Source organism: Echiichthys vipera (assembly GCF_963691815.1).
Source record: "Echiichthys vipera genome assembly, chromosome: 20".
Classification (NCBI taxonomy): domain Eukaryota; kingdom Metazoa; phylum Chordata; class Actinopteri; order Perciformes; family Trachinidae; genus Echiichthys; species Echiichthys vipera.
In genome coordinates this window covers 10284098-10299848 of record NC_139845.1, presented here as the reverse complement: position 1 = coordinate 10299848, position 15751 = coordinate 10284098, and the positions used below count along the sequence as shown (strand labels likewise).

General features: G+C 39.5%; 2 protein-coding genes across 2 annotated transcripts; one reads left to right on the top strand and one right to left on the bottom strand.

Annotated features, from left to right (window-relative positions):
- Window positions 1–810: 810 nt before the first annotated feature.
- Window positions 811–6717, bottom strand: klhdc10 (kelch domain containing 10). Its single transcript, XM_083935576.1, has 9 exons — window positions 6507–6717; window positions 4405–4626; window positions 4134–4288; window positions 3859–4007; window positions 3662–3746; window positions 3438–3504; window positions 3310–3357; window positions 3005–3144; window positions 811–2490 (listed from the first exon to the last, which is right to left on the bottom strand). Exons 1-9 carry the CDS (start codon window positions 6598–6600, stop codon window positions 2281–2283), a joined length of 1170 nt encoding a protein of 389 aa, XP_083791702.1. The 5' UTR covers window positions 6601–6717; the 3' UTR covers window positions 811–2280.
- A 2873-nt stretch (window positions 6718–9590) lies between these two features.
- Window positions 9591–15152, top strand: zc3hc1 (zinc finger, C3HC-type containing 1; the record flags this gene model as incomplete). The annotated part of the gene is made up of 10 exons (XM_083935620.1): window positions 9591–9727; window positions 10478–10580; window positions 11157–11307; window positions 11436–11519; window positions 11648–11775; window positions 11983–12122; window positions 12393–12663; window positions 12771–12974; window positions 13824–14036; window positions 14219–15152. 10 exons carry the CDS (start codon window positions 9591–9593, stop codon window positions 14291–14293), a joined length of 1506 nt encoding a protein of 501 aa, XP_083791746.1. The 3' UTR covers window positions 14294–15152.
- Between the last annotated feature and the right edge of the window lie 599 nt (window positions 15153–15751).

The window sequence follows — 15751 nt, the reverse complement described above, 5'->3', positions numbered from 1 at the left end:
TCTCGTATTAATGGACACCTTGCAGCCAGTCAAAATTGAGTATTCATGCAGACTATGGTATAATTCCTGATAATGGACACCTTGTTGGGCATTATCCATTATATAAAGTTAATTATTGACATTTTGGCACTTGATATGCATGATATCAGCTTGATTAAGTGTGCATTTGCAGGATAGAAGTGTCAACAGCAGTTCACGCAAAAACAGTCTAGGATAGAAAATAAATGTGGGTTTATTACTGTTATGTGTCATGCTAATAATCAGTCAAGTAAAAGGGAAGGAACTATTTACAGAACACTTTTATTGACGGAACTCCAACATATTATCACACAAGCCTACTGTACAACTGTACAAATTTTAGTGGTCACCTTTAAAACTATGTCCCAATGTAAAGGGTTTATGATGATTTTAAAAAGCAGGTAATGACCTCATGCACAAAGTAGATTGTTATGCAGAACAGAAATAAAGGAGCAATGTAAAGAAGTGCAGGCAGATCAAACCATAGAGCAACATCCCATTCCGGGTCTCTCCTAACCTCGTGTTATAATCACTTTGTTCAAGTTGCAACATTATTTGGCATCAGTTAAATTCATTAATTAACCATGGGAACTGTATTAACTTGATACACTGAATAAGTGCCTTTAGGATTAATACCCAGAAGGCCCAGTATTTTGCATCCTGTCTATTAACGGGAAGAGAATGCAAAGCCTCTGCATCCTTGAAACAGAATACAAAGTTGCTTTTTGCCACATAAATGATAGATGATAAAAACTTTGTCTAAACATGCAAAGATTATATACTGCCAATATTTTTGAAATTTCAGCCTTGTTGAAAGTTTGAAAAAGGCACTGCAGTATAAACAAATGTTTGTACAAGCCTGCTACTTAAGCAACTCCCTGTGCAAAACATTTTGTGTCATCGACAGAGAGGGAGTGAAAGTCTGAACAGAATTAAGTCTTTATTCAAATAAAAGCATTTTTAAATTACCGGTTATTTTAAATAGCACCAAATTCACAGTGATGTGTTGCATGGTTTGGTTTACAAATGAGAGCTGCAAACAAACAAAGGAAATATTTCTAAAAATACAGATCATTGAACTTTTTTGCAGATGGTTTTCCAGACTACTGTAACATAATGTATAATGAAGAAATCTGGAAATACAAAGGCTCAGACAGGCAAAACCAGCGTTGAACCTTTTCTTCAAAATAATAAAAAGCATAGTGTTTCTGCTTGTTTTAGCTAACTTATCACAAAAAAGTCATGACCATTTTCAAGGCATACTATAACTTAAAAAAATGATTTTCCTTCTCCCCAGGCAGATACTAGTTTCCATTCATATATTATAAAAACAACTCAAGGACTTGAAATTTAAGATTAATAATCCTTTACAGTGACCACCATGTCTGCTTTTTTTTGTCAAAGTTATGCATAATTTCAACAATAAAAACATGAAAATCAGTGTGACTGACTATGTAAAGCAAGTCTCAAGCTTCTAGAAGTTGATTTTTATACCATAGGGAAATAAAAAGGCTGCCTGGAAGGTCGTAAAAACATTTAAAAGAAATCTAAAACTTGAGAGCAGAAATGAAAATTATACATGAGATTTGAATTAAATTGGCTAAAATGCGCAAAAACACTGGCCTGGTCCTCCAGCAAAACCACTGTCTGCCACTGTTTAGACTGAAGATAAGACTGCTTATAGAATCTCTCTCTTTTTTTTTTTTAAAGTTAACATCCACCAATATGCAAGACAAAGTGTGCAAACAGCAATATCATGTGATGAGAATACCCCCCAAAAAACAGATTTAGTCCTTCAAATAAATACACATGCATTCTTCCTTTGCACAGAATTCTTAAAAGTACTAAAGAAGGCAGGTTAAAAAAAACTAAATGGGAGAGAGTCTTTGAAAACATGACGTGGCAAAATAAAGTATTTCCAGCTGTCGCAGTTTGGAGGATGAGAAGTGGGAATTCATGTTGAGCTTGACACAAAGGCATCATGTAAGGAACTCTGGTGGCGGGGAGGGTTGAGTAAAATCCATAAAACATTCCACATTTATTTTCTTTATCATCACTGAAACGGCAAAAAAATTAAGAAACAAAAAAAGGCATCCCATTGTTTTTGGTTTTAAGGCGGGGCTACATTAGGCAGAGGAAGGAGAGGGCATTTTCCCGAGAATTTTGCTATGAATTAAATTCTGTGCTCTGTCAGACCTCGTCTCCTCCCAGTCCAGTCCAGCCTGTCCCATCCATTCATTTGTCTGTCCTCCACTGTGGGGCCTATTTCAAGCGTTCAATTAGTTCCTGTGTGAGGCCCAGGTTGAGCAGCTGCATGGTGGGGATTGAAGTTAGGTGGGGGAAGGCCTTGAGGAGCTTCTCCCAGCATAGCTCCAGCAGGCTGGGTACGCCCAGCCAGATCTTAAACAGAGAGCCAGTCCTCTTGTTCTCGTGGATGTTCACCACGCCACCGTGGATGTACATGCAGCCGGCCTGGGGACAGAGTGAAGGAAAGAGAGGAAGATGTAAATATTATATTCCTTTAAAAGACAGAACTTCAATTAGAATTAGACTAACACAAAGGGATTTGAACTCAGTACATGTATCCCCAAAGACATTTCGGTCAAAAGCAACCGGACTTGGTTATTTGTCTAGGAAGACGTTTCCCCTCTCATCCAAGAGGCTTCATCAGTTCAACTACCTCTTGGATGAGATGTGAAACGTCTTCCTAGAAAAATAACCAAGTCCAGTTATTTTTTAACTTAAATTTCCTTGGGGATAACGATGACCTGGACAAATGAGAATATTCACAGGCTTATCTCTATGAATTTCATGGGTAACATTACATGGCTTAATTGCCAACAACTTTCATTAACATGGAATTTACTTAATTCTTAATACTTAACTATTAAATGTATTACCACTGACACAAAGCCCTAAAAAACAGTGCTGCTATTTCAAGCTACAGCTTACAGTGCAGAGTGACTAGAAAGACTAGTGTGCTTACTGGGGTGACAGCAGCACAGTGGAAGTAGGCCGGCTCAGGCATCACTGCTGGTAGTTTACTCCACTGGAAAGTCTGCAGGTTGATCTTCCACAGATCAGCTAATATCAATTCCCCGTTGTAGCCTCCACAGATAAACACGTCTACAACAGAGAAAGATGCATGGTCAGATACTGTTTACGTAGTTGTATGTGCTTAGTTGGCAGGGAGGCTGTGATATCAAATGTCAGGAGCTCCTGTTTTATCTCTGAGGCAGAGCAGAAGTATGTCATCAGATGATATTGGTTGCACAGCATTATAATTCTTACCATTTCGTATTTGTACACAGCTATGGCATCTCCTAGGAGCAGGGTAACCTGTCAAAGGCATGGACATTTTAGAATAGAAAAAGAAAACTTAACAGGTTTGATCAATAATGGAGGTGCAGAATACAGACCTATTTTGTCATGAGGTTTAGTTGTAATCTCCTCCCAGGAATTGGTCTCCAGATTGTAAGCATGTATCTTTTAAAAAGACACAATATTTAGAATTAATGAGTGATTAAGGCGGATTTGGCTTGTGCGTGTACAAAAAAAACCTGTAACAAACATTTTGAATTTGAAATTCTGGCTTGCACACAGTTAAATTTTTTTGGCGAGTATACCCTTAGAGGTGTAGTACCTTGTCCAGAGGGTAAGACGTCCAGGAAGTACCCCCTCCCAGAATGTAGATCCTCTGTCTGTCATGTGCTATTTCATGCCTGTACCTGTGACACACACACGCACACACACACAATAGCATGCCATGTCAACTACTACACTGAAAAGATCCCTAGCTTGTTTGATCCTGTAGCACATTCAGGCATCATAAAGGCTTACCGTTCCTCGGGCAGGTCGTCAGGAGGGTTGTTGGGCTTGAGGTGGATCCACTCCCTGGTGGTCAGGTCCAGCCTGTGCAGATCTGTGCTGTAGATGTAACCCGTTGTCCCTCCAAAGACGTAAAGGAAGCCATTTATAATAACCATTGCCTGAAGGGGCAAAGATATGAAAAAGCAGCTCTAATAAATTCAGAGATTAAAAAGTTTGTACAACCAGCCAGTCTCTATAATATTTCAAAACCCTATCAACCCAAATGATAGGGTGGTTTATGTTACCTGTCCATAGATTCTGTTGGGCTTCTTTCCCCGACAGTTGAGCAGTGACCATCGCTTGTACTTCACGTTACAAACGTGTACATCATTGCCATTATTTTCACCGAAAGGGATCCCGGTGCCGCCAAACACCAGGAGGTTGTTACCGTGCAAAACAGCTGAGAAAAAACAGCGACACCAAACTCAACTTTCATACACATTTTTAAACAGAAAACAGGATTTTGTTGTGTAAAAAAATACTCATGTTAAAACTATGATTGCTACAATGTTTCACCTGACATAGACGCCAGCTCTGTGGGCATATAGCCCTCTGTTCGAATCTGCTGCCAGCAGCCGCTAGCAAAGTGGTACCTCCAAAGCTCCCTGAACAGTGGATAGTCTTCATTTTCTGAGCCTCCTGACTCATCATAGTCAGGGTTGTACCCTCCAAACACATAGAGGTTAGTGTTGTCAGCAACGCAGCGATGACCACTGCGGGCAGGGGGAGTGCGATGACCTGGAAAGAAAGAAACAAAGTTTCATAGGATGAAGAGAGGGGGAGCATGCTAACAGATGTACTGAAATCAGTCACAGGGTCAAAACTTTACCATGGCGCTCAGGCGCTGCCCTAGAGACAGACCTTTATCTTTTTGGCACTGTATTCACACCCAGATGAATCCCAACTTAATCCGCTTGGAGACAGTATGCTGTACAAAACTTCACTGATACATAATAAATTGGCATCAGCAGATACAGTAAAGGGGAATGTAGAGCTTGGGGGGGGGGGGCTGTTTCCTTGGGCCACATATCTCAGTGAAATCTAAATCAGTAAAACTAGTTATTTTTACAGAGCTGTAATACAAACACTGCAAAAACCATTAATAACATCTCACAACAAGAGTTGGGCTGTATGAAGGGATTGGCCTGAGGTTTCTTTAAGCATTTCTAAGTAATGTCAGTGCATCTAATAAAATAGTAGAACTTTTAGGGGTCATTTTAATGTGTCATTTTAGTGGCAAACACCATTATAAAAACATTACAGTATATAGTATGGTAACTGTTGAGTGAATGGTATCACAGGAAAGCTAAATACATACAAATATTTGCACTTTGCAGTTGTCTACAATGGCCATCAGTCATATATCTTTTCCAGCTGCATGTTAACATATTAGTCATAGGGACCTGAGTTGGACTGTGTGTACTGCACATTGCTGGGCCCCAAGTGTGACACACACAAAAAAAGAAAACAGACCAGGAGAATCTGTGATGAAGGTTAACCACAACAATGATTTGTAATAGCCAAATGGAAAATGTTGGGGAAGGAGAAGTCAATCCTTTCTGGCTTTCGCTACATATGACGTATCATTTGTCTTCATTGAGTACTATGTTATGGCGATAATGATTATTAGCACTACAACAGTCTCAAAATAAGCATAAACATCAATCAATTTGTTGCTGCAGGACCTACAGTTGTATGTGCATTGCTCATTAACACTTGGCAGATGATAATCCAGGTTTATAGCCCAGGATTCTGTCTTGCTTGTGACTTTTTGTTTCTTAAAGCTACATCCAATGGGGAGAAGCACAGATAAAATCCAGTCAAATAAATCTGCTGCCTGAAAGAACAGTGGAAAACAGAACTCATTCTTCTTAAACATCATTATATATGGATTTTTTTCATTAGTGTTCTATCTAATTGTATGTGAAGTGATGACTGTCTTTAAATTGCATATTCATGTAACTGTATGTATATTAATGCAAGAAATGTTCATCATGTAATGTGTTATGCATTGTATGTCAGGTGTGTTATGCATTGTATGTCAGGTGTGTCGCCATTACGTAGGCTACTGTGTATTCTATTGTATTTTAGGTGTGGACCCAAGGAGGATAGGCTGACTGCCGTGGCATCAGCTAATAAGCACGGAGTTTAGACTTTACACAAGGTTGACAACAGGTTAAAAATGCCAATGCCACTATACGACAAGACCATGAATCTCCAAAAACAGTCAAAATTGGCTCAAAGTGTTTGCAAGTGTGTAAAACCAGGTAATGAATGACTGTTAGGCCATGTAATTACTAACTTACGTTGACTGTACAGCTTAGAATTTCACAAACTGTGAAAGATATTCATACGTATTCACACGTATTATCTTGGAAATGGTGGCTAACAAGCTTTTAAACATAAACAGGCAGATTAGCTGAATGCTGCTAGCTTGAACGGTATGCTTGTAACAATGTCCCCAGTAAAGGAAACATATTACATTCATAACATGCAAAGGTGGCATTGAATATGGGATAGCACATATCAGTCATACAATGATTTATTCAACAGGCAAACTGTGCCGACATCAAGTGAAACGCTGTCGTTAGCATGCGTTGCTAATGTTGTTGACCGACCTGCTAACGTCTCACGGTGCGGCGGCCTGTGTGTCAGTCTCTCGAATATATTCAGCTGGTCTGGGCTGCGAGCACCTTCAGCGTCCGACATCATCGTTTCCCTGGTTACAATCCAGTCCTGAATAACGTCACATCAAATATAAAAGAAGCGGCATCAGCTAAAGTACTGAAAAAAACATTGTAAATCATGTCACAGCTCAGTCCAGTATGAAGCCATTCTCAAATTAACGCCCCCCCGCCGGCCGTGACACACTTGACCAATCAGAGGGCTTGTTATTAGGACGCTGCCTCATTAGAGATGGGCGGGACCACTGCGTGTGTATTTCTCCAAAACAACAAGTCGTCCAGGTAATCAATCACATCCCTATTTAATGTTTAAAATTAATTTATTCAATTTTTTAATGACCCCTGGTATTTTTTATGTCATTTATTTATTATTATTGTTTTGCTTTTCTACTTGTTTGTTTTTGTGTATATTGTTGTTTTTGTTTTTTTTAATTTTGCAGACAGGAGAAGAAAAGTACAACAGTTGCATACTCTGTCATAGCGTCTGCTGAAAAAGAAAAAGGAAAACCCCAATATCCAACCCACTATCCCTCCCAACAACCCATGTCAGACATAGTCACAGTAATAACTAGGTAATTAAATAACATACAACCTAAGCAGATAATTAAGGTACAATGCTTGTTTTACATTTCTGTATATTTTATGGGTGGCAATGGTTAACTATATGAACACTACAGAATTTAGAAATAGACCGTAGAAACAGACTCACTGAGTCCAAAAGACATCACAAAATGTCCCCTTTTACAATATTTTGTTTTCCAATAATATTTTCTGAAGAATTGTAGGGCTTTCACCTTTCATTGTGGTTTAAATGTTACCTGGTATATGCAATTCTGTTGGAGAATACTAAGTATTTACATTATTTAGGCTAGAATATAAATAAATATCATACAATTATTTTTAGATATCCATTAAACAAAGCATTTAATTTGGGGTCCTTGACATTCGAGACCCCTGGGTTCAGTCTGGTGGTCTCATCTCATCTCATCTCATCTTCATCCGCTTATCCGGGGTCCGGTAGCGGGGGCAGCAGCTTTAGCAGGGGACCCCAAACTTCCCTTTCCCGGGCCACATTAACCAGCTCTAACTAGGGGATCCCGAGGCGTTCCCAGGCCAGTGTGGAGATATAATCTCTTCACCTAACTGGCTCCTTTCAAGGCAAAGGAGCAGCAGCTCTACTCCGGGTTGGTGGCGTTAAAAATTACTAAATAGTTTCTTCCATGGGAAATGTTTTCCTTTAACAAAGGACTGGTGCTCTGAAAAAAGCCAAACGTGCAATTGGCTTTGTTAGCCCCACAACAGCAGCAAATATGGCACATGCATTATTATTGTTTTTGGCAGTTATGTCAGGCAAGAAGGACTGCTTTTCATTTTTCATTTTAAATTATAAATGCAACATCTAATTTTGTAGATGTTAGCTTTTTGACACTCACGTGTGTCTGTGGTGGTTATTTTTCTTACCAGAGAGACTATACCTTTACCTTAGTGAGGGCAATGGCATGAATAATATTTGAAATTTCAGAACTGAAATTATCCAAAAGGTCTGAATGAATAATTGCACGGTGTTTTCTATCTCTGTTTACCCCTTACTGTGCCTAGGTCTGTCACATAGTTTAGTCATATAGCACATATAGTCATTTAAAAATGATATCAAGATTATGCATCACCATTTAATCATTAATTAGAAGTGATTTGCCTGCCAAAGACCTGACTTGTGATCAATTAAATTTAATCTACTAAAGTGTTTCTGCCAAGTTTAAAGCTTTTTGTGAGGCTGACATGTAACTGATATTCAATTCGAGAAATCCGCAGATTTGGTTGAGTACATTTTGGTCACTCTACTAACTACAGCGAGAGGGACATGCTGTTCAGAAAAAGAACACGTTTCTGGGCGTTAATGAAGGTCACTGTACGAGGCTGTGGGTTTATGTCCAAAAGGGTTGGTGGTTAACATCACATCTATCCCTTTTCCCTTATCTCAGTCTGATGGGGTAAACTTTTGATGACCTTGCTGGCCCCATCAGTCACATCAGCCCACAGGCCAGAAGAGAGCTGTTCTCTCTTTTTGTCAGATTCATTATCAGTGAGGTTGACGTTACAGAATGTACTTTTTTGAGGTGAAGGCAGACGACGTGGAAGGATCGGGGGTGGATTTAATGCCAGTGGGTAACCTGTGCTAACCTGGCAGGGGAGGGGAGAGTGAAGGAAGAATTAGATTTATTAGATTAATGATACCACATAAATCATCAAATATATTATGATATATCATTACAGGTTAAGCCCAGCAGTATATACAATAGTTAGCCTACAAACAGTACCACCTTTACCAGCGACAACATTAGGTCATGATGCTATCACATAAACCATCTATCAACTATCATATTCTGATATAGGCCATTATTTAAATACAGCCTTTTAGACAACTATGAAAACACATTTGACATACCCCCTGGCATTTAATGAAATTTATGATAATGGAGATTATTACATACATCTATATATTGACATGACAATGTTTGTTTATTTATTTGTTTTATTATTATTTTTAATATATCTTTGCTGTATTTATTTTCTCTATCCATTGTTTTTTAATGTGAAAAAGCTCTCATATGTTGTGTTATATGTTAGTGTTTGACACTTTCTGTATAAAGTGAATACTTAAATAAAGGGGAAAAAAGACTGATTTTGTTTATTTCTTTCTCTCACAACATTCAAATAAAAGAATAAAAAATAAAAAACGTGATAAAATCAGGCAGCTCTTTTAAATGTAATTTAACCATTTTCATTCCTCGGGTTTTATATTGTGATAAATTATTAATTCTCCATAAAAACATATAAAGGGCATTCTACTAAGTACGTCGTGCCCCATTGTTGTAGAAGACCTACAAAGGTACAATGAGGTTGACAGAAGGACTCAGGCAGGCTCGGCGAGCTCAGTGCGGGACTGTGATTTGGGGTCTTTCAAAGCGGAACGATCGGTTTCAGGTTTTATTTTCCGGGGGGACCATAGAGCCGATCATGGCGACTCTCGGCGGCAGTCGTGGGGATCGTCTCGGCACTAACACTAATCAACAGAAGTCTTCTTTTGCATCTCCGGAGAAAGTCCGTGCACTTCTCAGTGCAGGAGTATCATCAACAGACGTCGACTCCAACAGGTGCGATCTTTGAACAATCGCGCCCTGTTTTTGTTTGATTTAAAGGGGCCGAAGAAACAAGTTGACATTAGCTCGTTTGGTTAGCAACGAGTTAGCCTGCAAGCTCTGCTACTTGAGTCGCCTTCACTGAGCGTGATATGAAGAGGGACAAATGTGCAAAGGTTCGGGAGCTTGCAGGCCAGGAATTAGCGTTTGCATTGTTATTCTTGTTTATTTTGTACTCAATGTACCTTATCGTATGGTGGTCGTCGTGCTATCGCGCGGCTACAGATAAAGGGGGGTGGGACCCAAAGTTTTACTTCAACATGGAGCTGTGTTAGTTAGATAATACTGTAGTTTTCCCAGTCAAGCCCAGCTATCGAGGCCAGGTTAATACATTTAGTTGGTTTTTCATTAATATAGAAGACAGATCTTGCAGCAAAACAAAGCAGCTAGGAAGAGTTTGAATGCTTTTCCATTTTTTTCTCTCGTTACGCAAGTTCCATTCAGACGTTAAAGGTTGCTGCTAGTTTACTGCCTGTTTCTTAGCATTTATATCTTATTCTTTATTACTTGTTTATATTATTTTGGTAGTCCTGTAGCAAACGGCCCTATCTAGCTGAGCAAGTTTATTAGAATACATGAGGAATCGTACAGCATGTACATGTACAGCGCATGAAGTTGATCAGATGCATGCTGTTGTTTTTTAAATATTTCAAATGATGCGAATTTGAAAACTGAATATGTGTGTTCCCTTTATGTGGATTTCAGTGCACAAGGAAATGTGAATGTCCTGGAAGTAAAAAGCAACACTCAAGCACCTTGCGAGGCAACAAACAAAGAAGCCTTTTTCTCAAGAGTGGAATCCTATTCAATATCCTTTGACACATGTTGACCATTTGACCCGGTGTGAGGCAGCCACAGATATTAAAGCAATATCTATGCAGGCAGCCATTTTTTTTCTACAGTACACAACCATGTGACCATCATTATTACATGTTTTTGGTATTTCACAAATGCTTAAACTTAAAGGTCCCTTATTATGCTAATTTTCAGGTTCATTGTTGTTTTTTAGAGATGTAATTGTTAGTTAATTTATCAGTTCATGATATGTTCAAAAAAGCAAGTCTGAATATACCCATATTCAACCTCGTGCTTTTGTGTTCTTGGAGTCTCTGCACTGCAGAATGACTGTATGGTACTTTCTACCTCTGTCTATATAGTATAGTTGTGATATCGCAGTATTACAGAGGTCCTTACTTCTCATTTAAAAACAAAGTTTCTAAATACAGGCTTCATGATCAAAGACATGGGAATCTCCAGTTTTTTTTTCAATATGGGGCCTTTTTAAATGTGAGACATGTAGATGTCTACTTTAATTCAGATTAAATAATAATGACTGTGAAAATATTTGTTTTGTTTCTGAGTGAAATTTTCCTTAGCATGGCACTGTTTGAAATGGGCAGGCAAACCCCGCTCACTGTCCCCTCTGATGTGCGCCAGATATGGCTGGATCAACGTTGGCTGTGATATGCTCAAGTGCTCCAGCTGCCAGGCTTTCCTCTGTGCGTCACTACAACCAACTTTAGACTTTGAAAAATGTGAGCAAAACTTATTATTATTATTATTTAAAAAAAAGACTTGGGCACTTTATTTTGGCAAGGTTAGGCTGATGTTGCCAGTCTGCCAAAAATGAAAGGTCGAGCAACTCTCCCTCTTTCTTTAATAGATGGATCCCGCATTGCAGAGATATCGAGGCAGCTTCAGACACAGCATGAGAAGTTTTGTCCCTGGCCTGACTTTCCATGTCCAGGTACGAGGAAGCATTTTGTATTGCATCATGCATATAACAAAAAATGATCTATAACATGACTATGTCATTTCAGCTTAATTAACCCTGAATTTTCCACATGATGGTTAAAGTGAATGTTGTAATTTCAGAGCGGTTATGGCTTGTTCCAGCCTGCGAACCATCAGCACTACTCACTGCCTTCTTAGAGCGCTTTCAGAGCACCTGTCTCCTTACAGAGCAGCTGCCTGCCTTGAAGCCAGAGCAGCTAAAGACTATGGTGAGGCAGCAGTCTTAGCCATTTTGGATACTGACATAAATGCACTCCAAAGCTTTATGAACATTTTACAGAATGGTCTTAGAAGAATGCTTCCAGAAGACTATAGAAAGGACAGATTGTAGAAAAATGTGAACTTTATGTGTAGATGTATTCAACTATTAGAAATCATAGCATTTTCTATAATAAATGTCCACTGTTTTCTTGCAGTCTTTGACTGAGGATGTTATCAGTGATATACTGCAGCTGACCGAGGACGAACAAAAAAGAAAAGGAGGTTCACCATGTTCTGAACCTTTGGCCGTCCAGGTGGCTGCATGCATTGTTTCTCTCTGTGGCTGGGCTGCAAGGTGAGTTGAAACTCTCCTTTTGCTGTGCTTGATTCTTCAATAAACTTTCACTTGCCCAATACATCTTCTAGTACACACAAATTGATATCGCTATAAACTAGAGTAAGCACACATGGAAGGTACATTCCTCTGTCAAAATAATCCTCAATGATGTACTAGCTGCATGTAACAAAACACAATGAAAGGAGAGGGTAGGTGATTTAGGCAACTTAGAAAAACATTTTAACACTCCTGAGAAGATGTCTGAGCCATGGACTTCTCTGATCTCAGCCCAGCTCTGCACGCCATGAGCCTGCCCATCCTCACCTGCTCGTACTGTATGCGCAAGGTGGGCTTGTGGAACTTCCACCAGATGGAGGGATTAGGGGGTGATGGAGATGCCTCATCAAACACTGTAGGCCCCTCTCCTCAAGCAACAGTTCCTGCCCAAGCAGCCATGAATGAAGTCCAGGGGGACCAGCCTGCTTCTGCCTCATCCACCCCTACTTCAACTCCATCTCGCATGAAGCTGAGAAGCCAGGACTCCACCCGCTCTGACCAGGCAAGCTGCTAAATAAGCTAGGCTTATATGCAAATTCATTTTAAGCAGAATTACTTTACTTTACCTGGATGTTTGTTTTACCATGCTCTGGTGTGTGTGTGTTACAGAGCGAGGGAGCCTCCTCCCCTGTGTCTTTGCGTGCACGAAGCAGAGACTCACCAAGCCCCAGTGAAGAGCTGCCAAGTCTTTTGCCCAGGGGCAAAAGGTCTGCAATTCGTGGTAAAGGACAAGGGGATAACTCTGGGACTGATGGCAGATCCAGCCCACATCATCCTCCTAAACGCCTGTGCCTCTCATCAATTGGTGGCCCTGTAAGAAGTAACATTACTGTTGATTTCATACCTTGTTTTTTTGCAGCTTTATTTTGGCACAGGGCATCATGATTTATAATAAAGTGCTGCCTGGTTATAAAGGTGATGTTTTGAGATTAATATAACATTTTTAATACTTATATTCAAGATAGGGCTGCAAAATTGATCATTTATTACTTTCAATTCTTACCCTCTACTCAGTCTCATTCTTGCATGACAGATTTTGCCACATTTACATTAGCGATGAGCTTCATTACATGGACGTCAGTGCACATCATTTAAAAAGAAATAGCATCAGCAAATGACAAGGATGAGGATGAATTGTACATTAGTGGAGGGCACAGAAATTATTCCAGAGTACCGGATAACCTCAAAAGCACCTAGTTTGCAAGCAGTTTGTCATAGTACAGGAGGTTAACACTATACATTTATGCAAATACCTACAATGTTGTATTATATCAACATACCTGACAAGCTCTCAAAGGTGCAAGGAGATTCAATGCTTTATCTTGATCCAAACATTGTCTGGCTTAGAATCATGCTTCCTAGGCTTAGCCATTTTCTGTAAGAATAGTTAAAGATGACACCCGTCATAATTTCACATCATTGGGATACAACACGTGTGCGGTGAAATCATCCATCACCCATTCGAGCGTACCCAAGTAGTTCTGTCAGGCAGAGTGCACCAGGTAGCCCACCCGAAGAGCACCTGAGCGGAAACCAATCCTTTTATTCTTAGGATGTGTATAACTTAGATCCTAATCCTAGTTTATTTTGAGGTAATGCATCACTTTCTTTGAAACGGCTATTACAACCAGCTTTGTCTGACTGACTTCTTTGATTTTTCAGGATGGGCTCCTGCACAAGAATTCATTTGACCCTCTCGCTCAGCACAGAGACTGGTGTCCCTGGATCTCTGTGGGAAAGGAGAATGTGGATCCAGGGGCAGTCCCCTTTTTGGATGGAGTCTCAGCACTTCATCAGCAGGGCTGGAAGGCTGCTCTCGACCTCCTTATGCCCATGAAGAAGAACTCCAATACAGCAGGAGGCAGTCCAGGACAGGCAAGTGAAGTCTATGAACCTTGCATTTTTGCACCAGCGCATTCTCCACAAAACTACCCGCATTCTCTGAAAAATGATGCATAGCAATACATACATGGACTTTATGCTGATTTCTGTTTTTATTACACTTTTACCACTTAGTGTTATTTTATACAATTTCTCTGTTCTCTCTTTCCATCCAGAGCCCCCGTGACAAGTCTAAAAGGGTGTTTGCTATATTCCGTCAGTGGCAGGTATCCTCTTCTCCGTCTCAGTAGACTGTTTCCATCCAAACAGCAACGCAACACTGAATTGATGAACTGACCTGCCCTCTTTTTTTCCTGTGGTACAGAGTCATATCATGTCAATGTATGCCATCCCTAAGAGTCATGTTTACAGTCAAAGTGTTTTTTGGAGGGCAAGGAAATTGATTGTGTCTTTAGGCAAATTAATGAGTCACTTCTCTGTGAACAGCGAAATATGTGAAGGATACCTGTGTGGCTTTAAAACCTTTGAATTTCTGATTCATGAAAATTGGGATGTGTAGATGTTGGGGCCTCTACAGGCCTTGTATCTTGGATACACAAGTAAGTACACAAGTAGTTATCAAGTAATAGAACACATCTCCGTGTATAAATTGGCTACTAACAAGGCATTTACTATTAACCTCGCATGAAGTCTGCTTCGGTAGTCTTTCATGAAATCATGATAGACTGGATTTCTATGGAATACAAGATGGAGGAAATCTTTTATCGTGAAAAAAGGCCAAATGGCTTGACACTGGAAAGGCAATGTTTACCTTCATTGTATGTTGAGTCATTTAAGGAAGTGGTCAGTTTTTTAACCTCAGATTCGCAAAATAAACTGTGAGGAAGTCATTTTATTGTGTGTACTGTTGTGCTTGGACAAAAGTAATATGGATATGAGTTCCGTTTTGAAGAGAACAATCCGTTTTGGAGTAGCGAAATGTCAACGTCAATCTTTGATTACTGCGGGCAGGTAGAACGATGTGCCATGAATTTCAGACTTGTTTTGAATTAGATTCTTTTGCCTTCCTGTGACATCTCATTGCTAATGCAGTCTCTCTTTCTTGCATGTGATTTTATGTTTGTAGAATTTCCTAACAGGGTTTAATAAAATGCTCTTCTGAAAGTTTGTTTCACTTTGGATGTTGGTCTTCTTGACATTCCAAATAAAGAAATGATGAATTATAAATTAATTCGACTATTGAAGGAAAATACACGCAGTACATTCCGATATTGCATGTATTTTATTTCCCATTTTTATAGTGACTGACTTCTGAAAGGTTTTTCTGTGATTTCACATTGATTGGATTTTCAATCAGCTCCTCTATTCCATTTGCTGCTGTACCAGCACTCGCAGCTATTTTGTTGTCTGTAAACATCTTAACCTCTTTGGTTTGTGAGGTGACAGTTGCATAAACACTGCATGTTCCACAGGATTCTCAGTTTTATACAAAGGACTGTTATATATTTACTCTGTTGAAAGGGAGCCTTGTCACTGGATCATTTGTGAGGACACAAAGCAGGTATGATGAGGCTGTTTATGGAGCAATGTTGTATTTTTAGCCATGGTTCTCTTGAAATCATTTTCTCCATTGGGTCTCATTTGTATACTGTAATACTCTATATTTCAACTTCACTTCAGTATGATTTAGCCATTAAACAGAAAGCAGAAATGAGCTGATTGAAGTTTTCAACTGTGGCCAGACATGT

What these genes read in the sequence shown, in the direction of transcription:
- klhdc10 (XM_083935576.1), bottom strand. Translation starts at nt 6,600, where the DNA reads ATGATGTCGGACGCTGAAGGTGCTCGCAGCCCAGACCAGCTGAATATA. An exon ending in GACGACCTGCCCGAGGAACG is followed by an intron (nt 3,747 to 3,858) that starts GTAAGCCTTTAT and finishes TGTGTGTCACAG; the next exon opens with GTACAGGCATGAAATAGCAC. An exon ending in TAAACCTCATGACAAAATAG is followed by an intron (nt 3,358 to 3,437) that starts GTCTGTATTCTG and finishes TGCCTTTGACAG; the next exon opens with GTTACCCTGCTCCTAGGAGA.